Raw genomic sequence first — 25,209 nt, 5'->3', positions numbered from 1 at the left:
TAGGCTAAGGATCTTTTGAAAGAGGGAGAGTATGCAGCTCTTGTCCAAAGCGCTGCACAACCAATCTGGCGTCAAGAATCTTCTCACCACATCGAAGTCCGTAAAGTTGAAAGTTGATTTTGAACCTGTGATGAATTTTCTTTCTTTTATCTTCTTTTTCTTATACTTCCTAGTATTTGAATTGAGTTTCAGTTTTACTTGTTGAAAAATCTTATAAAGCATCGTCCTGAGTGTGGAGCCAAAAATAACTGAAGACGGCAGAAATTTGCATAAACATCGACATCGAGTGTGACCGAATGTTGTTCATTTCTTTTTCTTCTCATCCGATGTTGGCAATCAATCCATCCTAGAAAGCGATTTGTTTTGTTAAATCAGGAATGCTTTGGAAAAACGTCTTCCCAAAAACCCAGCAAATTAAGTGAGGTAAGGGGTGCTTCCATTAAGGTTAGAGAGAGAGAGAGAGAGAGAGAGAGAGGGCTACAGCTTCACAGAGTATTACAATAGTGCTAGCACAGGTTCTTAACACGTCTGCTTGATTTGAACTAACATCAAACTTCACAGTTTTCTTCATCATCTACTTCAAATCTTCCCTCCAACTTGATGTTCTTGTACCACTTGGCGCATGTAATGTAGACAATCAAATCTATTGACGTCAAGACAGCTAAGAGGAAGTAAAACCTATCTAGGTGACCCCTGTTGAGGTTTCCGGGGATCCATCCGGGCATGTGATCCACAGTTGAGAACTTCATGACCACGCTCACGAGAAAGGTGCTAAAGTAGTTACCAAGCGAGATGGATGTCATACATAGGGCGCTTCCAAAGCTCTTTAGTCCATCTGGTGTTTGTGCATTGAAGAACTCCAGTTGACCTACATACATGAAAACTTCTGAAGCTCCTATACATGCATACTGAGGAATTTGCCAGAGGATGCTTAAGGAGCTTGAGCCGTCACAATGCGGGCATTCTTTATCGGCATACTTGAGTCTATAGCACTCAACAAATCCTGCTGAAAGCATTGCCATGACTGCTATAACAAGGCCAATGCCCATTCGTTGAAGCTCAGTAAGCCCTTTAGCATCTGATTTCTTTATTCTGCCTACAAATGGGTCTATAATCCGTCGATAAATGAAAATGAAAACGGCCACGCTGATGATGTCGAAGCTAGACATGCTTGCTGGTGGGATGCTGAAGTTTGGAATAGTAGTTTTCATGGCAGCTCCCTGCTCTACAAAGAGGGAAGCCATTTGTGTAAAAACCACAGAGTAGATAATGGTGCACAGCCAAATTGGGAGTAATCTTAAAATGCATTTCACTTCTTCCACTTGTGAGATCGGGCAGAGATGCCATGGGCTGCGGATGCCCTGCTTCTTGTAATCTAAATCTCTTGATGAGATATATGCAGCCCTGTCCAAGAACCTGCAGTTAATGTTGATGAAAATGAGTTAGCTCTGTATTTCAATAGTCATAAAAATTCGGGAACTAGCGAAGTTAAGGAATAGAATGATTTAATGAGTTTAAGCTATACTCGTACTTGAATCCATGGGTGTAAAGGATCTTTCGGTTGCTATTTGAAGACTCCTTGTTACTCTCGTCGTACAAGTCCTCTCCACCTTGTGGCATATGCACCCTGCATTTCTTCATGGCAGCAACTAAGACTTGGCAAAACCTCGAGAGTGGGTTGCCATTTGGTTTGAAGTGCCTGTACCTAGCAGTCCCACCAAGGAACAAGACCAATCCTGCAAATGCTGATGCTGCAGATGCCCAGAACCCAATAGCCCAAATTCCTTCATCCTCAAAGAAACCTAATATGGTGTTGGAGAAAAGGGAACCAAGGTTCATAGCCAGGTAGAAGTAGCTGAAAAACGCCACCTTTGAGAGCCCTTCCTTGCTGTCCTCTTCATCGTACTGATCGGCTCCAAAAGTTGCAATGTTTGGTTGGTATCCACCGTATCCTAGGGCAATTAGGTAGGTGGAGAGGTAGAATAGCCAAATTTTCCAGCTTGAATGAGATCCACATGGATTTTCTTTGCTCCCACAACCTTTAGGGTTGAGCAAGAAGAGCTGCGATGACAGTGACAACGATACCAGACCCTGTTGTCAAATGCAAGCAAGTGTCATAAACATCGCATTGAAAAGAAAAGTAAATCATACACAAGGTATGCGTTTAGTCGAAAATGCAAAACAGAAGCAAATAAATAAATAAAAACTAGCTTATACTTACGATGACAAAGATGAGTTGAAAGATAGAACAAGTTTTGTATCTTCCCCAATATGAATCACTAAGGAAAGCACCAACAAGAGAGAAGATGTAAACTGTTCCAGTCCATTTGCTCACGTTGTTAGCAGCTGTCGCATTGTCTTGTTGCAACACCCTTGTTAAGTATAAGACCAAGTTCACCCCGACTCCGAAGAATGCTAGGGTAGCCAGACCTTGATTCACTGGTTTTTCATTGAACAATACAATAAAGACAAGGGTCAGAAGGTTAAGACATAGGCCCAGTTTTCGAGGAATTAAACTCGAGGCCGATCATGATTCAAAAAAATAAAACGAGTTGCGTCTAAATTATTTATGCCAACATGTTCAACATCTCTCGATCATTAATAATTGGGCCGTCTTCGGTTTCATAGTTAACCGAAATCAGACTCTTCCTTCCTCCCACCAGAAGATCGGACGGTCATTAATAAGCATCAGTCATCATACATGTGCACTCAAGCTATATATTTAGCTACTTAACAAGCACAGCAGAGGCTTTCTTTAAAGAAGTGATAGATAGCGCCATAAGAAAACGTTTCAGTGATAAAGCACGCACATATAAATTAATTAGGTTCATGAGCAACAGTAAAATTAATGGATTTGTGGCCTGTAACCATTTCACTACCTAATAGTCTTGCTATATATATATATATATATATAAAATATTTTAAAAGAAAAGTAGATTGGTTTTTTTCCTTTTAACACCAAAAAGAAGGAAAGCTTTAGGGCATGACCAAGTCATTTGATCTACAGTCAAGCTTTTAAATAATGTATAAGGACAAATTTCTTTAGTTGAGACTAATTAATGATGAGTGAAGGCATTTTTACCGCAGTTCGGTAAAGAGAAGGGGAAAAAACAAGGAATTTGTAACGTAAATTTTTGAGAAACATGTCAGTAACCCACGTCATGCAAGATCAAGGCACTGATTACGTGTCTGGCAAGCATTACTTTGAATGGATGCTTGGTTCAATTCTCTTGTCATGTCATCTACCCGGTCCCGACACAGAGTTCCGAGTTATCTCAATCAAAGTTGAACTCAAGCTAAATAAATAAGACGTCTATGAAATAAATAGCATTTTTTTTTTCGTTTATCTTTCTTTAAAAAAAAAAAAACTTATATAACATCAGTTCATCTGTATGTAACATTTCACTTTACTAATATAAAATTATGTGCAACAAAACATTATATTATTTAACAGAGCTGAATCGTTGTATATAAATGTTTCTCCTCTATCTACTGGTAACTATTTATTTTATTCGAATAAAATAAACAGTACAGTCAAAAGTGCCAGAGATGCCAAACGAGACCTTAATGTCTTTCTTTGAAATGGTGATGAGCTGGCTATAACCCAGCCAGCATTGAGCAACTCTGTGCAACACTCGGTTTGGTTTTCAGTGCCAAATGTTGCGCAGTTTCCTTCCACTTATATTGTCCTTTTCCCTTTCACCTTATCTATAAACTAGTATTCATCTCAGTATAAACCGTATCTATCCAATTTGTTTAAAAAATTCTTGAGAAAAGGAAAAAAATAAATAAATAAAAGCCACCAAAAGCATAGGACCTTGAGACTGACCAATTTAACAATCATATATTACAAACAAAAAGGAAAAAATAAGTGTGATTGCTACTATAAAACCAGAGAAGAAATATAGATTAAGAAATTTATCTTGTTTGTTTTGAATATTATTTTTTCTTGAATTTTTTGTTGAACTTGTTTGAAATGGTCTGGTGATTTGGAGCTTACAAAGTATGATGATTCCAGCAACCCATCTTCCAGATTTTGATCTGACTGCAGGGCGGCCATGCATATCAACTGTACCATCCAGAGTACATTCATCTTGATCTTCTTCGAACTTGCCCTGGAAGAAAGGGGAAAATGTTAATAAACAAATAAATAAACATAGTAACTAGTTTTACACCTATTTTTCACACAACAATCTTGCTATTCTCCAAGAATGCATTTGTCTAATATTTCTTGAGGCGCAAAAAGACAGTGGTACTTCTTCCGAGAATTTATCACCATATAAGAAGAAAAATTAAGGAAAATGAAGCTTATGAAGGAAGGCATGCATGAGAGAGAGAGAGAGAGAGAGAGGAACATTGTGAAATTGTAATATGTGCTCACCTCCTTGCAGACCTCTAAGCAATCCATTGGTTTTCTTGAAGAGCCGATAAAATTTGAGGAAATGGAGCGCAGGGGATGAGACAGGGGAGGTATGTGGTGGTGAGTGACAGTTTGCTAAGTGAGAGAATTAGAACTTGGACAAACAAATAGAGGGGGAAGGAGATATTATACAAAGAGAGGGGGAAGGAGTTCTTATATAAAGGAAGGGAGGGGAGAATAAACGGTGGAGATTTAAGAGAAGAAAAAGTGGGGTTACCCACATGACCGGATGATCCAATTTTGTGCAGGTGCAATTTATTTGGGTTGAGTAGTGACGTTAAAGAAATAATTAAACAAGTTGATCAAAGTAGTGCAAATGTTTGAACCGAGTAGTGAAGTTAAGAGACAAACGTGATTTAAGTCAGTTGATTAAAATAATACAATCTGTTTAAATTGAGTAGTGAAATTAAGAAACAGATGTAAATTAAGTTAGTTGATCAAAACAGTGCATTCATTTATCTGAATTCAAATTTGATTATCCTTAACGACATATTAGAGTAATTTAAAGTAACACTTTATAAAAATAAAAATAAGACAAGTAGTAAAAAAGAAAGACAGAAACAAGAAAAGAGTACGAAGTATAGGGTAGTGTCAAGTGTGCTTGGAAACTTTCTAGAACTCAATATTTGAGCTTGGATCACACAACAGCTCTGAGATGGGAAAACCAAATTGAGAAGGTTTTTTTATTTTTATTTTTATTTTATTTTATTTTTATTATAGAAAGTTATTCATTATAATATGGGAAGCCATTTGGTATGGTTGATACTATCCACATCTCTTTTTACTTCTCACACACTCCTCTTAATTTTCAGTTATCAGATCAAATAAATTGAATAAGATCAATGACAAAAAATTAACAAAGATGTGTGGAAGGTAAAAATAGATGTGCGAATGACACTTTCCTTTGTTAATTTTTATGAACAAAAATATTTTTGCGTTTTCTAGAATAAAGAGTCTTTTGAACAAATAATATTGAGTCCTTGTTTTTTAACGTATTCCCGGTTTGATGCTAGCTACCCTATGCTTTTTCCATTTTTCCTGGAAATTTTTCATGTATCATGTGATTATCTTCATACGCTAACCATACTTTTCCCTTAATTGTTGGTACATATTGCATTATGTCAAGTGGCTCACTCGGAATCAATGCTACTGTTCTCTGTTTAGTGAATTTAATTTGTCACTACGCTCGGGAAATTCTTCAAGTTAAATGTTCTTAAGTTAGCTCGAGCAGTGAGAAATGATGAGATAGCAAGGGTTAGGATTAGCTCAAGAGGTAAGAAAGAATGAGTCACGAGTCAGAACTAGAACAATAAGTTTAAGGAGTTTGGCTTATGTCATATAACCAAAACAATCTTGTAGTTAAAGTTTTTTTTTTTTTTGATTATATATCTATATATATATATATATATATATATATAAAGGGGTCCAACAGATGGCTTGTTATCCACTCATTCCAGGCCTGAAGAGGCTATGAGGAATTTCACCTTGTATGTGGCTACAATCAAGCAGACTCATTAGCTCGGAGCATCGAATCCGAAACCTCCCATATATTTTCGTTTATTGGAGAGCCGTAGTTCACATTCTTACCACTAAACCACTTGTTGTGATTAAAAAAGTATATATTATTAAGTCTATGCAATTATGTCTTCTTGATATGCATATATGAGTTGCAAGTGATAAGATTAATAAAATTCGGTTTTGTTGTTTTGATACCAAACATATGAAAATGTGTCTTAGATTTGCATCAAATATCTTTTACTTTGCTGCTCAATTATTAGAGAGGATAATTGAGAACATATTCTACAAATGAGAGGTTTGTGGTAGCTTGATGCTTTCAGTGAACTGAATTATATATACTTACAGCAGCTAATATATGCCTCCTTTTATATCACAATTGGGTTTCTTGGGAAAAGATTCTTAAATTCTTGTGTCCTTGCTCTTATGAATCTTACAAGTTTCTTCAAGAATAAAGAACAGTATTTATGATGCTCATTCGAAACAAGACCAAGACCATTATTGTTGTATTGTTTTGTACTTGAACTAGTTTTTAATACAAGTGCGCTGTAGGGAGAGTAATCAGGTTTTCAATGCGTTAGGCTCACAATTAATGCTTATTATTGGTGGTTCACAATATCTCAAATTTTGCATCTGCCGTTCATGCTCATGGCATTTCATTTTGTCATGTTTTTCATTTTCGTTGATTTTTTTTTTTTTAATTTTTTAATTTTGTTCTCTTTACGGGACTTAGCTTCGTACCTCTGCTTGTATGTTTTTGTATTAATTAAACAAAATTTCAGAGATAGGGGACATGGGGGTTGTTTTATCAGGAAGTAAGTCATTTCTAATCGCTTTGAGTGGAATAGAAGTAGCCTACTATTTTATTTGTGGCTAAATCTCGGGTCTTGGTTCTTTCTATAGTACAATGACCAAGCTTATGAGTAGTTTGACCCACCTAATCCTTTATCATCTTCATTTACATATATATAAAAGGGATATTCTACAGTAATATATAGTAGGGAGTTTGAACTTAAAATGCAGTGAATTGAAGAGAAAACTCCTAACCACCAAGACAATCTACCACTTAATCATATTTTAACTTATCTTGGAAGGTCCTATAAAAAATTTGTACTCCGATAATGCTCTCTAATTTAGAGAAATCATAATTAGTATGAATTAATAGAGAACTTAGGAGATCGTTGAGATCTTGCAATATATGAATTATGAAGTAGGAAACTTTCTTTGATCACTTAATCAGTGATAGCGAGAGACTTTAATAATGCATACAAGTAGGCAACAATCTTAATACATGAGGAGACAACTGCCTTGCACAGAATAAGGATCTCCCAATAGTCAGGGATGACCTTCATTACTGGGAATTATGTTGCCTTCCAAAATTTGATTATTGTCATTATCTTACTAGTAAGCGCGTAGTTCTCAAGTAGGATGTTTTGCAATTTTGTTGGAACGAATTATGTAAGAGATTAAAAAAAAAAAAAAATTATGTAAGAGATTTTTTTTTTCTTGCCGACATGATATAATGTCATTCTATCCTAAATTAGCGTTTGTTTTCTTGCTTTATATATAGGGATGGCTAACGGTTATGGCGGGCAGGTAACCGCGGTTATTTACCCATAACCGTTTATGCTCATACCTGCATAACCGTTGACCCGTTGGGTAATTGCCTAAATGGTTATACCCATACCCATAACCGTTTATAAACGGTTAACCATACCCATAACCGCATACCCATTTAACCATAACCGTTTAATACCCGTTTACCCATTTACCTTTTTTAACCCGTTTATCTTTTTTTTTTTTTTTTTTTTTTAATCATTACCCATTTTCACATGTCTACATGTTTTTTAACAACTTGAAAATTATAAAAAAAAAAAAAAATTGTCATAATTTTTTTTTTTTTGATATTTAAACACCGTTATAAGTACATTCATCATGCATTTCTGTATTTTAATTTTTTAAGTCCTTATACCATTCCAATAATTGAAATAATAATTTACGGACGATATTTTTAATTGACATAGAATGAAAAAGCAAGAAAATTAGTTTTAAAAAACAAAATTGGAATATAGGATATATAAATTACAGTAACAATGCTAAGAAAAGTGAGGGATGAGTTGAAATGGCAAGTTGCAACATGTTTGAGAAACAGATCTTGGGTTGAATTAAGTGAGTGGGGCTGGGGGGAATTGTTATTTATTTTCCTAATCTTTTGGGAAACTTTTACTACTAATCCATGTTACCAATGAAGGTAATATAATATTTGTTAAGTATTTTTGGTTACGAAAACTGTTTAGAAGACAATATTCTTGAGTTATTTAACCTATAATGTAAAGTATTAACATAATATATCTAATTAGCTATATAATCATGCAATATAGTCAATAGCATTGATCTAAGTTTTGTTCGATAGAGAACATTGTTTGTGTTAATTTTACATATATAAAATAAATGGGTAAACGGTTACTTGTTTATAACCGCGGTTAATACTCATAATCACCCATTTAAATTTCACGGGTAAACGGTTATACCCATAACCGTAACCATGAAATTTTCACGGGTATTTTGCCCATCCCTACTTATATAGTGTCTCTTTGTCTTTGTGAGCCACAACAGATGAGAAACTATACGACTCAACTCCAACATAATTATTCTAATATAGCTGGCTCTTTTAGGTACTTAAACATTTCCCAACTGTTTCAGTCCATTTACAGTAATTGTTTTTGTGAACATAGTAGCTAAGTAATCCCACCATGTTACATAAGGCAAAAATTCGGCAAAGCTTTACCTTTGAGCTCTGCCATTTAGTAAACGAAAAGGTTTCGGCAAATAAACGAAAAGGTTTCGTTTACAGTAAGGTTTCAGCAAAAATTCTCATTCAACAAGGTAAAGCTCTGCCATTTAGTACTATTGTCTAGTGGTATTCATCTTCACTTGTAAGTGAGAAGTCTTAAGTTCGAATTTCATAAATGGTAAATTCCTATGATCAAGGCCAAAGCCACACGCGTTCACGGGGGGATGAGTTTGGCCAATGGATCTCTGATGCCTAAGTCAGTAACTCTAAAAGGAGTGAGTAAGTTAGGACTTAAGTGCGTAGCAAAAGTTTATCAGAAATTTGGTGGAGATGAGGTATTTATAAGGAGGAGTGTGTAACATCCCACATAGACCAACGGAGAAAGGGGTGATGTGCCTTATATGTACATGCCCACCTCCATATAGCATGAGGCCTTTGGGAACTCACTGGCTTCAGGTTCCATTGGAACTCCGAAGTTAAGCGAGTTTAGGCAAGAGCAATCCCAGGATGGGTGACCCACTGGGAAGTTGCTTGTGAGTTCCTAGAAACAAAACCGTGAAGGAATGGTAAGCCCAAAGCAGACAATATCGTGCTACGGCGGAGCCGGTCTGGGATGTGACAGAATGGTATCAGAGCCACTCTGCCGTGCGGTGCGAGTGTGCCGACGAGGACGTCGGGCCCCTAAGGGGGGTGGATTGGACCAACGGATAGGGGTGACGTGCCTTATATGTACATGCCCACCTCCTATAGCACAAGGCCTTTTGGGAACTCACTGGCTTTGGATTCCATTGGAACTCCAAAGTTAAGTGAGTTCGGGCAAGAGCAATCCCAGGATGGGTGACCTACTGAGTTCCCATAAACAAAACCGTGAGGACATGGTCGGGGCCCAAAACGAACAATATCATGCTACGACAAAGCTGGTCTAGGATGTGACAGAGTGGCCGGCAATAGGGTCAGGGTTTTGCCCATATAGCATCATCTGATTGCCCAAGGTGTATCATCCATTGGATGAATGAGGAAGCATCCGTTGGATGAATGAGGAAGCATCCATGATCAATTAGGAGATAATATCTTGGGATGATGATGGAACCATCAATGATTAATTGTGATAGGCTTCCTTACTTGATGCAGTTGAACTTCAATTGAGAATGTATTAAAAATAAGATTTAGTAATTAATCCTATCTTTAATGTCTTTGCTTGGACCTCCAGGGATGCTGAGCTGCGCGTGGGCGTATTTGTATACCCTGCCCATTTAATGTAAGCATTCTTGTCTTTCTTGAGAAAAAAAAGTTCACGTGTCGTCTCCATGATTTTTTGGATTACTTTTTGCTCCACAAATGATAGGTTGCATGCAGTAAATATGAGTAGGTGTAGAAATCCCAAGGTGCATAGGTGAGCAGATAGTTATTTTTCAATTTGATGTAGATATTCTACTTTAACTTAAAGATAGAGTCTTTTTGGAAAGGGAAACCAATTGAAACCAACTTTGGAGAGGAATTTTTATCCCACCAAGAAAGAGAGAAAAGGCTAAAGGATATTTTAAACCCCTCCCCTTGTTTTCTTCTTTGCTTACCATTTAGAAGAGTTGATCGTCGTTTTTGTTTTTCTTCTCTATGCCGCATCAAGGTAAGAAAAATTAATTTCGCTTCTTTATTTTTCTAGAGCCTAAAGGCTCAATTGAGTGGCTTGGAGAGGGCCGAAGATGTGATTGGGCAGCCACAGAGCTGTTGTATATGTAAGGCAGCTCAAGGGAGTTGCTACAGATTGGTGCAGTGCGCATGTCTAGTTGGGGCCTGGAGTTGTCTTAGCTCAGGTCGAAGGGAACGGCGCGCTGAGGCATTGAGCTGGGGGAGCTGTAAGGCTAAAGCCTTTTTGGCTTTGGGCCTGGCAAGCCAGGCCTGATGAAGGCGGGAGGGCGGTGCACGGGAGGCTTGAGAAAGTTGGGCCTTCTTTGTTGGAAGATGGAGGCACATACCCCCACATCTGCTTTTTGAGATGCAGATGGAAGTAAGTAACCCATCTAGGCCTTATGCCTTGGGGCCATAGGGCAGTGTGCTTATGGCCTAGTGTTGCTCGATAAGGTGATCTACTCCATGACGTGCTCACCTACTTAGTGTTCCCCAAATGCAGTTTGCATAATAGTGAGATTCTCGAACTTGAGTAGGGTCTTTGATCTGGCCTTAACCGTCAATAACTTCTAGAACTTCTTTGAGATTGGCCATAAGGATGGTGTAGGGCAGCTGAGGTCTCGCTATAGTTTGTTTGATGCTTCAAGCAAAGGTGACCATAAGTGGGCAAGGGACACCTTAAAGATTAACGGAGAGTGGGAATCCGACTCCTCGCTTGAGCTGCGTTTCCCAACCAAATTTATTGATGGTAAGTGTACTACCTTATTTTTTGTGTGCTTGGAATTCTTGTTGAGCTGCTTTTGACTTCAAGTTTATTGGTCGTCCTTTTAACTTTGTGTAGATTCAAAATTTGGCTCAACTCCAATGACTACGTCAAATAAGAAGAAAATGCAAGTCGCCTTGGGCATTCTTGCTAAGTAACATGAGTGGCGCTGTTGCTCGTTGGGAGAAAGGTGGATTGCCTCCGACGGAAAATATTAAGTGGATCAAGGAAGAGCAACTTTCTTATTTGATCGTCGTTGTAGAGCATATTGCAAGTAAAGGTGGAAAGAAAAAATCTTCGTCACTTGCTCAAGAGTCACCAGCTGAGACGAAGTTGAAGACTTCCTCTGCTGCTTGTGGGGGCACAACTACTACTAAGAAGTGTATCATTAATTTATCATCAACCACGACTGTTGATAATGGACGTGGCGCTAGAGAATCCTAAAAACGAGGAAGAAATTTCGTTGATGAAGAGAGAGACACCTTGCTGCTTTAATGATTACAAACCATGAGACATCTGCCCCACTGCTTTCCATTGGTGGGCCTCAATCCCTTTCTTTTTTACTCCCAGAACTAGCATCGTAGTAACTACCCAATTCCAAGCTCGAACCTTTGTCTTTGTAACACTAAGCGACTTTGTCGCCACGACCGAGGGAAGTCCCGATCTTCGAAACTCCTTCCTCAATTCCAATTCCTCCACCGTCAAGAAATTCACCTAAACCCGTTGAGGTGCCTTCCACGGTTGACATTTCTCTACTGTCAGCTTTGACCAGAACTGAAGGGAGAGTGCATCTTCTATTAGTGATTAGGCCTTCAATAAATCACATTGCTTTTCCAATGGATGTCAGTGGTCTCCAGAATGCAACTTTGCTCCGGCCCTTCTTGACCCCTTAATTGCCCCAACAGACTCAAAGGAGGTTCACACAACTTTTGAAGACTCCATGATACAATGTCATGTAAGTCCATATAAGGTACTTAGTCATCCTTCTCTTACAAAATGATTTCAATAATTTTCAGTCATCCTCCTTTTACAAAATGATTTCAATAATTTTCGCCCTTCCTCTTCATTACAAAATGATTTTAAAGCATAGGTTTTTTTTCCCATGCATCGAGTTTGGGGAAGGTTCTTGGTTCTTCTAGGCTTTTTGCGTCACATTTTGGGGGGATGAATCCTTGAGGTTGCGCATTTAAGCTCTAACTAGTGATTCCTGTCAGAGTATGGGTAGGCGTCATCTGGATAGTTGGCTCTTCAAGGTGGGTGACAGTTGTAGACATCGAAATTTCAGTAAAACAAATGTTCACCAATGCATTAAAGTTTTGACGTGTCAAGGCATACATGGCATACGCCACGTGTTGTACAAATTGTACACATGGCGTGTGACTCAACAAAATAGGAAGAAATACCCTTGAAGGATTAAACAAGTTTTTCTTCTCATTTTGGGCAATGACAAGGCAAGTACATTTCAATCCATTGAGGATCAAAACAAGTTTTTCTTCTCATGTTGGGCAATGACAAGGCAAGCACACTTCAATCCATTACGGATCAAAGTAAGTTTTTCTCATTTGGGCAATGACAAAGCATACACATTTCAAGTTTAAAATGGTGTTAAGTGGGAAATTAGGCCATAAGTTAAACCACTTCAAGTTTAAAATGGTATTAAGTGGGAAATTAGGCCATAAGTTACACCACTTCAATTTCAATATTGCATTAAGTGGGAAATTAGGCCATAAGATTAGACCACTTCAAGTTTAAAATGGTATTAAGTGGGAAATTAGGCCATAAGTTACACCACTTCAATTTCAATATTGCATTAAGTGGGAAAATTAGGCAATGGTGCTTGGAAAGGAAAAAAATATTTTGTGGTGGTGATTCATTCTCAAAGCCTATAAATAGGCTTCTCCATCAAGGTATCAAGCATCAACCAATTCACAAATACATTTCTCTACTCCCAAATTGGAAGAGAATTCCCCAAATCCTTGAAGCTTTGAAACTCCAAAGCTTCCAACGATCCAAATTCCCAAGAAAAGCCAACACACATCAAGGAATTCACAAATACATTTCTCTACTCCCAAATTGGAAGAGAATTCCCCAAAACCTTGAAGCCTTAAAGTTCTAAAGCTCTCAAGAAAATCCCGAAGGATCAAGAAAGCACTCTTCGTTCTTCGTCAAATCCTCCTTCAAGATCAAGCCCCAACGGCCTTTGAAGAACTCCCACCAACTCAAGATCAAGCCCCGACGGCCCTTGAAGAAAGTGTTCATCCATTCATCATCCGTTCATCCTAAGCTCAAGCCCCAACGGCCCTTTGGATCAACAACCTCAACAAACCCATACACCCATTCTTCAAGATCAAGCCCAACGCCCCTTGAAGATCCGTTCAACAACTGTTCATCCAAGATCAAGCCCCGACGGTCCTTGGATCAACAAACAAATCCACACATCTATTCTTCAAGATCAAGCCCAAAAGCCCTTGAAGAAAACCAACTGTTCATTCAAGATCAAGCCTCGACGGCCCTTGAAGAAAACCAACCGTTCTTCAAGATCAAGCCCAAAAGCCCTTGAAGACCCGCTCATCCATCAACATTCAAGATCAAGCCCCGAAGGCCCTTGAAGAAACTTACAACTGTTCATCTAAGATCAAGCTTCAACGGCCCTTGGATCAACAAATCTAGATCTTACGGAGATAGAATCAGAGGACCAAATTTAAGAGAGATCGTAACCCCAAAAATCATAAACACAAAAATATTATTTTGTACACGTTATTCTGGTTTCTTGTTTCAAGGAATCTTTCGTGTTCACAAATTTGGCACGCCCAGTGGGACAATCTCTACCTCTTATCTCTGTCTCCGTTCAAGATATTCAAGCACAGTCCATGGCTTCAAACAAAGAACAAGTCATGACTATCGGCACTACCTCCATTGAAAAACAGCTGGTTCAGATGAAGGAAACAATTGCAAGGCTGCTAAAGACTGCAGAGGAGAAAAACTTGCAAACCGCCGGACTCATCAACCGTCTGGAGGCGCAACATGGCGTCAAAGTGAAACCAAGCTCTCTTCCAACTAAGAAGACCGAAGAAGGCTTTAACCCAAATGCCTACGAACTCATGTCAAAGGCTAGGCATGACTTTGCTTCCTCTTCAAATCTTGGAAAGAAGGTTTCAAACACCGTCAACGACAAAGATCGTGACCTCACCAAAACTCAAAAGAAGTTGAAGGAGCATGGTTACGGAGTTGACAACAACCAAAGCACACCTCCAAAATCAATGGCATCAAGCAAGGGACAAGCCGTTCTTGCAACCACCAAGGGAAGAAGCATAAGCACTTCCGCCGCAAATGGAGCATCCATTGGTGCCACAACCACTTCTCAACATGCCGCTGCAAAGTTGGTACTGCTAAGCAAGCAAGAGCAGCATCAAAGGCGCGAGTCGGTCATCCACCTGACCTTGATGGGGGCACCAAAGCATGCTATTGAGGCACACAAGATGACACCCCAAAATGGCCAATGGGGTTCTTCATCAGCACTATGGATGTCTGAAGGAAAGTCATGTCTATTGGTTGCACAAGTCATGACCATCGGCGTCACCTCTGTTGAAGAACAACTGGCTCAAATGAGCGAAGCAATTGCAAAGCTTACACAGACTGTGGAAGAGAAGGACTTGCAGATTGCCGCACTTGTCAACCAACTAGATGCGCTGCCCGACGTGAAAGTCGACCCAAATGTTGGCCTATTAAAGAAAGAAGTCGACGAAGAAGAGGAGCCTCCAGTGGAGAAAGTCGAAGAGAAGCTGAAGCTAGACCAAGCAACGGCGTTCATGGAATCTCTCTCTATCCAGCAGCTACAGGAGATGATCACAAGCACTGTCAAGACACAGTACGAAGGAAACTCGCATGACTCCGTACTGTACTCAAAGCCTTACTCCAAGAAGATTGATGCTTTGAAGATGCCAAGGGGTTATCAGCCCCCAAAATTCATGCAGTTCGATGGAAAAGGCAACCCGAAGCAACATGTCGCCCATTTCATTGAAACTTGCAACAATGCTGGGACAGAGGGAGACTACCTTGTCAAACAGTTCGTACGTTCGCTGAAAAGTAACGCTTTTGACTGGTACACCGACCTCGAACCCGAGTCTATCAACAGTTGGGACCAGCTAGAAAGGGAATTCCTCAACCGTTTCTACAGCACTCGTCGTACTGTAAGCATGCTAGAGCTGACCAGTACGAAACAGTGGAGAGATGAACCTGTCATCAACTACATAAATAGATGGCGCTCCTTAAGTCTGGATTGTAAAGATCGGCTTTCTGAAACCTCTGCCATTGAGATGTGCGTTCAAGGCATGCAGTGGGGACTACACTACATCCTTCAAGGCATCAAACCACGAACATTTGAGGAGTTAGCCACCCGCGCCCATGATATGGAGTTAAGCATCACCCGTCATGGGAAGAAAGAACAGATCGCCGACTACAAGAATGACAAAGTTTTGGGGCCCAAGGTGGATAAGGCTGCGTGGAAACCCACCAAGGAAGCAATGACGGTCAACACAACTCCAGTCAAAACCCATACACGAGGCAAGGCGATTCAAACCAAAGCTTTTCGTGATCAAGAGATACGTAGACGCACTTTGAAGGAGCTTGAGGAGAAGACTTATCCATTCCCCGACTCTGACGTGGTTGCCATGTTGAAAGACTTGCTTGACAAAAAGGTGATCGACCTACCTGAGTGCAAACGGCCGGAAGAGATGAACCGTACTGACAGTCCAAGGTACTGTAAATTCCACCGCTTCATTGGTCATCCGACGGAAAAGTGCTTTGTGCTAAAAGATCTCATCATGAAGTTAGCTCAGAAAGGGATCATCGAGCTAGATCTTAATGATGTGGTGAAGTCAAACTATACCACCGTCACTTCTGGCTCTTTGAACTCAAAATCTTCACCTCAACCGCTGGGGGCATGCTCCAAAACCATGTCAGTCACGTCAAGTGAAGTTGAAGGATGGACTTATGTCACTCCAAAGAAAATGCACAAGAAACATAGGTCTCCTCCACAAGTTCACCAATCGGAAAGGGGGCAAAGCAGCTACCGTCAACCTTCAAAGCTACATGAAAGTGTTGAGGATGAGGAAGTTATGACACAAAGATCGTCCGTTGCCATCACAATGCGCGATTTCTTCCCCAAAGACTTCTTCAATCACTCGGTCAAGACTCCTTGCTATGAAGATTGCAAGGAATGCCTCTCTAAGATCGTTTGACAAATTCAAACACGCTCCTCGTTCGCACGAGCCTAAAAGGCGACAACAAAAGCTCCTCGTTCGCACGAGCCTAAAAGGCGATAACCAAAAGCTCCTGGTCCGCATGAGCATAAAAGGCGACAACCAACGCTCCTGGTTTGCACGAGCATAAAAGGCGACATCAATTGCTCCTTGCCTGCACGAGTTGAAACTGCAAGCGACAACCAACGCTCCTCGTTCGCACGAGCCTAAAAGGCGACAACCGACGCTCCTCGTTCGCACGAGCCTAAAAGGCGACAACCAACGCTCCTGGTCTGCATGAGCATAAAAGGCAACAACCAAAGCTCCTCGTTCGCACGAGCCTAAAAGGCGACAACCAAAAGCTCCTTGTCTGCACGAGTTGAAACTGCAAACGACACCACAAGCTCCTCGTTCGCACGAGCCTAAAAGGTGACACCAAACGCTCCTTGCCTGCACGAGCTGAAACTGCAAACGGCACCAAACGCTCCTTGCCTGCACGAGCTGAAACTGCAAACGGCACCAAAACGCTCATTGCCTGCACGAGCTGAAACTGCAAACGGCACCAAACGCTCCTGGCCCGCAAGAGCATAAACTGTGTACGGCAAAATCATCAAAAAAAAAAAAAAAAAAAAAAATCATCACTCATTTGAACTACGTCATGACTTGATCCCTCCTCAACCAAGGGTACGTAGGCAACTTGAAACTTCAAAACTTCAAGTACAGTCACATCATCAAAAAAAAAAAAAAAAAAAAAAAAAAAAAAATGGAAATAACACATCTTGGTGATGTATATGTTTTATCTGTATTTAGCACAATACACTAAATAAGTAAAGCATGTTCATTGATCTCCGAGAAATTACAAGTGCGTACAAAAAAAAAAAAAAAAAAAAAAAAAAAAAAAAAAAAGAGATGGAGCTTTCATAAAGGTTGTTCACGTGAAGCCCCACTACTTGGGAAAACTACAGAAGCGGGAGGCATCAAAGAAGAGGCCTCAATACTTGGTGGAACGCTAGATGAGCCAGGAAAAAGGTGCCTCTGGAAAAAAGCAGCAAGCCTTTGACGGTCACTTTGACGGTCACTTTGAATTCGACCACTGGATTCTTGCAGCTCATCAAGCTTCCTCTTCATGCCCGTCGAATAGTTATTTGCAAGCACATGCAAACTTCTATTCTCGTGCTTAAGCTGTTTGATCTCTTGCTTAAGAGTTTTCACCTCCGCCATCAATGATTCCACTTGGCGGGATCGAGCAAGTAGGCGTTGGCCCATGTTGGACACAGAGCCTGCGCACTGAACACTGAGAGTTAGGGACTCTTGAACGGCCAACTCATCGGACCGTTCTGAAAGCAGCCTGCTATCTTTTGGAGTGAGGAAGTTCCTAGCTACTATCGTAGCTGTTGTTGCGTCCTTCATCACAGAATCTTCACCTGTCAAAGGGCCATTAGAAGATAAGAAAGAAGGGCACCATACATTTACCTGACGCGGCGCACTCGGATCACTGCTGAGACTCAAATCTAAGCAAATGTTAGACGGGTTAGCCATTGTCAAAAGGTTAAAAGAGAAAGGTGGATGGAGTAAAATCAGAAAGGGCCGAAGACGATTTTCACAAACGGGCGATCTTCAAAGTGTGCATGTTGGAGGTGATCGATACCTCTATAAAAAGTCAAGGCGACACGACCACCGATTCAAAAAATTGGATTTTCCTGCGTGAAGTTCGGCGACGCTTTCGCGGCTTTTCAGATAATGCGTTCAACTTTGTCAAAAGATCTCTGACAAAGTTGAAAACACGTGAAGGTTATCATCCCAACTACGCGCCTTTGCCAACAAGCGTGGTGACAGAGCCGCACCCGTGACTACTTTTTCGAAGAGGCGCTCGCTCAGAAATCGAAGAGACGCTTGTTAAAAAATCGAAGAGACGTTTGTCGACAAGGGTAAAAGAACATAACCACCACTTGCTATTGGGAAATCCCTATATATGTCGACCTTCATCTTTTATGGCAAGGCAGACCTGAAAAAAAAAAAATGCCCAACTCTTCCTCACCTCTGAGGGCGCACTCCCAGCAAAGCCTTTCGAAATACTCAATTTTTTCTTCTTCCCCAAAGAAGATACCGGATGCCTGGAGTACAGATGACCCAGGAGGAAACGGTAGATTGAAGTATGTGGAGACAAGCACAACAAATACATGTGCTGATCCATTCGCCGCTTCTTCAAAAGCAAAGGTATCTCATATCATCAAGGTCGAAAGCAAAGGTATCTCATATCATGCTTTTTCCTTGTCTTTTCCTTTGTCCTTGTTCTTACTCGCATGGCAAAGTGAAAGAGAGCAATCAGCCGGCACTTGGAGTCAGTCTTCCGATCTGGAACCGACTACCTGGAATCTTTGCCTGGTTGCTTACCTAGCGTTGCTCGAGTAGTCATCTTCAACGGTTGATACACTGCCAGAGAAGGGACAAGGAAACTTCAAACTTTCCAATTCGTATTCAATACGAATTGGAAAGATTGAACAAAGAAACAGGTCAGCACCTCCACCTCGTACTTGCCTGCCATATCCTGAAACCGCTCGTAGACCTTCGGGGGGAGACCAAAAGAATCCTGCTGCTCAGTTCAAGAGTAGCACAAAGGAAAATCAACGAACGGAGGAGACCAGAAGAATCCTCCAGCCTAGTTCAAGATCAAGCCTCAATGGCCCTTGAAGAAATCACAAGTCCGATTCAAAATCAAGTGTTCACCACCCTTGAATCAAATTCAACTCCAGATAAAAGGAGTAAGTTCAGACCTTCGGGGGAGACCAAAAGAATCCTCCAGCCTAGTTCAAGACTAAGCCTGTGGAAAATCAACGATTGGAGGAAACCAGAAAATCTTCCAGTCGAACTCAAGATCAAGCCTCAATGGCCCTTGAAGAAATTTCCAGCCCAATTCAAGATCAAGCCTCGACGGCCCTTGGGTTGACATCTACATTAAGGGACTTCAAAACGCATCTTCTACACGTGACAAGCACATGTCTACGACGCGCCTTGAAGTGGGGGCATTTGTAGACATCGAAATTTCAGTAAAACAAATGTTCACCAATGCATTAAAGTTTTGACGTGTCAAGGCATACATGGCATACGCCACGTGTTGTACAAATTGTACACATGGCGTGTGACTCAACAAAATAGGAAGAAATACCCTTGAAGGATTAAACAAGTTTTTCTTCTCATTTTGGGCAATGACAAGGCAAGTACATTTCAATCCATTGAGGATCAAAACAAGTTTTTCTTCTCATGTTGGGCAATGACAAGGCAAGCACACTTCAATCCATTACGGATCAAAGTAAGTTTTTCTCATTTGGGCAATGACAAAGCATACACATTTCAAGTTTAAAATGGTGTTAAGTGGGAAATTAGGCCATAAGTTAAACCACTTCAAGTTTAAAATGGTATTAAGTGGGAAATTAGGCCATAAGTTACACCACTTCAATTTCAATATTGCATTAAGTGGGAAATTAGGCCATAAGATTAGACCACTTCAAGTTTAAAATGGTATTAAGTGGGAAATTAGGCCATAAGTTACACCACTTCAATTTCAATATTGCATTAAGTGGGAAAATTAGGCAATGGTGCTTGGAAAGGAAAAAAATATTTTGTGGTGGTGATTCATTCTCAAAGCCTATAAATAGGCTTCTCCATCAAGGTATCAAGCATCAACCAATTCACAAATACATTTCTCTACTCCCAAATTGGAAGAGAATTCCCCAAATCCTTGAAGCTTTGAAACTCCAAAGCTTCCAACGATCCAAATTCCCAAGAAAAGCCAACACACATCAAGGAATTCACAAATACATTTCTCTACTCCCAAATTGGAAGAGAATTCCCCAAAACCTTGAAGCCTTAAAGTTCTAAAGCTCTCAAGAAAATCCCGAAGGATCAAGAAAGCACTCTTCGTTCTTCGTCAAATCCTCCTTCAAGATCAAGCCCCAACGGCCTTTGAAGAACTCCCACCAACTCAAGATCAAGCCCCGACGGCCCTTGAAGAAAGTGTTCATCCATTCATCATCCGTTCATCCTAAGCTCAAGCCCCAACGGCCCTTTGGATCAACAACCTCAACAAACCCATACACCCATTCTTCAAGATCAAGCCCAACGCCCCTTGAAGATCCGTTCAACAACTGTTCATCCAAGATCAAGCCCCGACGGTCCTTGGATCAACAAACAAATCCACACATCTATTCTTCAAGATCAAGCCCAAAAGCCCTTGAAGAAAACCAACTGTTCATTCAAGATCAAGCCTCGACGGCCCTTGAAGAAAACCAACCGTTCTTCAAGATCAAGCCCAAAAGCCCTTGAAGACCCGCTCATCCATCAACATTCAAGATCAAGCCCCGAAGGCCCTTGAAGAAACTTACAACTGTTCATCTAAGATCAAGCTTCAACGGCCCTTGGATCAACAAATCTAGATCTTACGGAGATAGAATCAGAGGACCAAATTTAAGAGAGATCGTAACCCCAAAAATCATAAACACAAAAATATTATTTTGTACACGTTATTCTGGTTTCTTGTTTCAAGGAATCTTTCGTGTTCACAACAGTGTCTTCGATGTCTTTTATTTGTGCATCAAGTTTGGCATGTCCCGTCCATTCTTTGGCTTGTGAACTTCTTTGGAGATTCTTTACAGACACGCATATCTTCAACACACTATCCCACACTTGATTCATAAAGAAAGTGTCTTTGTCGAACGAGGTGATGGCACGTTTACCGCGTGATTGCTTCGGAAGACTTTCCATTGAGGTAGATTGATCTGGTCAAGAGGAATATGAGTTCACTCTCAATGAAAGCATCAATTGTTGGAACCAAATTTGCACACCAACGTAGGTGGTAGAGATGCACGAATCTGAGTAACTTGTAAAACAGAAAACAATTATGAGCAAGCCTAAGATAACGGGAGAGGGCCAAAGGCTCTCCGACGGTCAAATTAGTAAGCAAGTATAAGACTCAAGAAGTGGGCAAGAGAATTAGAGTGCATATTGCGTTACCAAAGACGAACCCTAGATGGGTGTATTTATACCAGTGGGAAAGAGACATTTTTAGGATAAAATCCCTGTTCTAAGTCAGGGAGAATCCTAGAGGATATCTAGAAGTGGATATTGCATTCTCTTAAGGAGTGTGATTACTTACGGCGCCATTCCCTAGAGTGTAAGAACTCCAAGACTTATAGATATCTGGCTGATTCTATACCAAGTTAGATCTCGTATCTTGTGAAACAAGCATGTTGATTTCAGCAGAGTCACTTTGACTTCACCCATTGCCTCGAAACAGGGTGATGGTGACACTGCTGCTCCGTTAGTTCAGCTCATCTTGCAAGTATCCTTGATTGGATATGATTGTGATTCCTTAATTGATTGAGTTGAGTTTCAATTAGGAGAGTATTAAAGATATGGTTTAGTAATTAATCCTATCTTTAATGTCTTTAACTTTTCTCGTTGTCGTGGGCAAATGAGCTTGATGATGTTGTAATCAGCTAAGCCTCTAGGGATGTTGGACTGCACGTGGAAATCTTTTGGGATTCGTCAAATCTAATAAGAGCATTCTTGTCTTCTTCGGAAAAAAATCCACATGTCACATTCATAATTTTTCGACTTATATTTGGCTCCACATTTATGCTATGTACTTTTAACTTATCGTTCACATAGAACCAAATCAAAACATTAGTCATTTAATAAAGGGAGTTTTAACGAAACACTTCCGGTACTATTCACTTTTAACAAAAAATCACATTTTTTACCTTTCCTTGGTACTATTCACTACACCTTCATTTGTCATTTTTCATTAAAACTAAATTTTTTTTTTGAACTTTTCATTAGTTTTCCTTTTAATAAAATAATTGAAGACATGGTTCACATGAACCAAAAGAGGAATGAATCATAGTTGCAATTGTACAAAATTCTAAACATAATTTGGAAAGTTGAAATGAGTCATTCGAAATTTGGAAGTTGATTTCTGCAACACATTTTCTGTAAACAAATAGCATTTTCCTAACTTTGTGATCTCTTTCCGCAAACAAACCACAGAACTTTGTGACTGTCAAGTCACGTCCATTTGTTCATTCTAAATTCATTCTACCACTCATAACACAGACAAAAGAACATTCTCTAGGTTTATTTCTCCATTTTTTATTTGATAATTAATATCCTAAAACATCATTAGAATAATTATCCCTCGCTCCATAGCCAGAATCCGACTCCTTTTCTCCCTAGTCCCCTTCCAGATAAAGGACAAAAGGAAAATCTTTTCATTAATTGGGTCTTAGTCAGATATGTATATTGTTTTTTTTTCTTTTTTAGTATTAATTAGATGCATGTTATACATTGTGCCCAATAGTTTATATATGTATAGAAATGGGGAATACTAAAAGCTTGTTATAAAGGAATACAACTATTAAGCATGACATAAACTGCTTCTTCTAGAACGAACTAAAAGGAACAAAAGAAGACCAGTCATACAATTTGTGTGGGATATCACTGGCATTGCATCGCCTCGCATGGCATGGCATGGAGGTGATTATTATGGAGTTGTCAGAGGAGGATTTTCATCCCTTCTAATCTTTCTTCATTTTCCTCCCTTCTACTTGAACAGTTACGATTAAGCCAAGTTAATATTTTATATTGATTTTCTTTTATAAGGACAATAAGACAAAAAACAAAGTGTGAGAGGAGGAGAGAAAAATATATGAGAGTAGGAAGGACAAGAATCCTACTCCGATTATTATTGTAATTTCCAGGTATGGCAAGGGCACTTTGTCTCAAAAATTTCCGTGGCATTTTGGTAATTTAACCATTTATGGTATATTCATTGCCTAAAGAGGTACATTCATTCATGGAAATAAAAGCCAAAGTCAGTAGGTGAGAACCTTCAAGTTATCAAAAAGTAAATTTTACAATATCCATGATTTGTTGTCCAATGGTTTTGTTTTGTCTCTTATGATATTAATACCTAATTTTTAGTGTGAAACGCAATAGCTCTTATTCGTCAATGCATGCACTGACTTATCAAACGCAAAACACACACCCCTAGCTAAGATCCTGTATTATGATTTGGATTTTTCTTACGCATGCATGCACTACATATGTAGTATAGTGATTTAAAATTACTCCGGCTTATCACTTGCAGCCATGTTTCCAATTCCTGCATTTCTTGTGTTTATATTAAATTTCAGGTCTGCTTTGGCTAGTCAGATTCCACTATGTCCGTTAAGAAAACATCAGCATCAATATCGAATAAAATTTAGTTGAGTGGTCTCTTATCAAATTTATGTAAATAATATTTTCTTAATTATCAAAACTTATGCATTCTTATAATATTTAAATCTTAAAATTTCAAACTACATATTCAAACAATATAGTTAAACCTGATATATAATATAAATTTATTGTCCAACAATATAAATAGAAGCATCTTAAATTGCGAGACAACTAACTTGACGAACGAATGGTTGTCATATAGTCAAATATCTATTTTTCTGGAACAGTGTAAGTTTAATGGTAGCCATAAAATTATAACTGGGCAGAGAAAATGGCCTTTTTTTGTCATGTCACGTCCAAATTTACGAAAGCACAACGCTTGAGAGCCATTGGCTGACCCATGGGTGTGTTCCAAAGGTGGCAATTTTTCTTCTGGCGTCTACGGATTATTGCAAGTCTCTCCTCTTCCTGTTTTCACCACTACTGACAGTTGAGTTTCATAGCTAATAGTACGTACTGTCTTAATCCGAGAATTCGCTTATCAATCCATTTGAATATTTTTTGTTTTTGTTTGTGATGGGTTTTGTGTCATATTTGAAATTAATCATTAAGATCATGACCTTGTTTGGTAATTTAATGGTGGTATGGTAGCCACTTGGAACCCTAACCTAATAAATCTGTCTTATCGTCATCGTTAAGTTGGATCCACAAATATTATGAGGGTTGATAAGATAATTAGCCAGCTTGGTCCATTGGTGCTACTACTCCTATTATTACTATTACTAATTCTAAAACATATAATATAATTATCAATTAAGTTACTACTCTTACTGTCAAGATCTGTTGAAAAACGAAGCTTTAATTTGTAACCGTGCACTTCCACGTGCATCAGCCTCAACTTGGGTAATTTAGTTAGAATAGTGCTAGCTAGACTAATTATTTAGATTTAATTTGAAAACCATGTGATGTGTCACTAATAGAAACAAGCATAATAATCAACACTTAAGTAATAATCTAATCATCAACATTCACGTTATATGGTTTACAAAATATGATTTAAATAGATGATCTCCCTGATATTACCCATTTAGTTATGGATTTGGTGCGCTATATTTGCGCATGCTCTTAGATGAAGTGGAATATGAACATTGTTAACATTGCACTGATTATTATCAAGTGGAGGAGCAAGATTCAGAAATATTACAATAATTTAGGGGAGGAAGAGTTTCAAACACGGGACGCATAAGTGGAAAACCAACACTCTATCCATTAAGATATTGTACCACATTCTATTATTGTACCCATGTTATAAAACATGGATAATATTATTCACACATCCATTTTTACCCATCACATGCCCTCCTCCCACCACGTTTACATTCGTTTTGGACCCAGAGTCATGTCCCTACTTCTGCATTAAGCAGCTAGGACTCGTATGTTAGCGCTTAGTGCTAGCTTCACGTGACTACAATACTAAAATGTAAACCTACACCCAACCTGTTCATGTAGTTTCTGTTATAGTCGTACATGACTTGTGTATCTACATAGATTAATGAGCATTGCCTTTATTTTGTAATAAATGTTGTATATGCACCCCATATTCTTTGATTTACTATAATTGTCAGATACTATA

The 25,209-nt window shown here is 39.4% G+C and overlaps 1 protein-coding gene across 1 annotated transcript; it reads right to left on the bottom strand.

Annotated features, from left to right (window-relative positions):
* Window positions 1-85: 85 nt before the first annotated feature.
* On the bottom strand, window positions 86-4,526 carry LOC137732299 (protein NRT1/ PTR FAMILY 7.3-like). Its single transcript, XM_068471606.1, has 5 exons — window positions 4,382-4,526; window positions 4,001-4,115; window positions 2,222-2,439; window positions 1,532-2,091; window positions 86-1,416 (listed from the first exon to the last, which is right to left on the bottom strand). The coding sequence occupies exons 1-5, from the start codon at window positions 4,406-4,408 to the stop codon at window positions 549-551; spliced, it is 1,788 nt and encodes a 595-aa protein (XP_068327707.1). The 5' UTR covers window positions 4,409-4,526; the 3' UTR covers window positions 86-548.
* Window positions 4,527-25,209: the final 20,683 nt, after the last annotated feature.

The sequence above is a fragment of the Pyrus communis genome, chromosome 4 (assembly GCF_963583255.1).
Source record: "Pyrus communis chromosome 4, drPyrComm1.1, whole genome shotgun sequence".
NCBI classification, from domain to species: domain Eukaryota; kingdom Viridiplantae; phylum Streptophyta; class Magnoliopsida; order Rosales; family Rosaceae; genus Pyrus; species Pyrus communis.
Note: the sequence above shows the minus strand (reverse complement) of the source record. Positions and strands in the feature narration are given on the sequence as shown.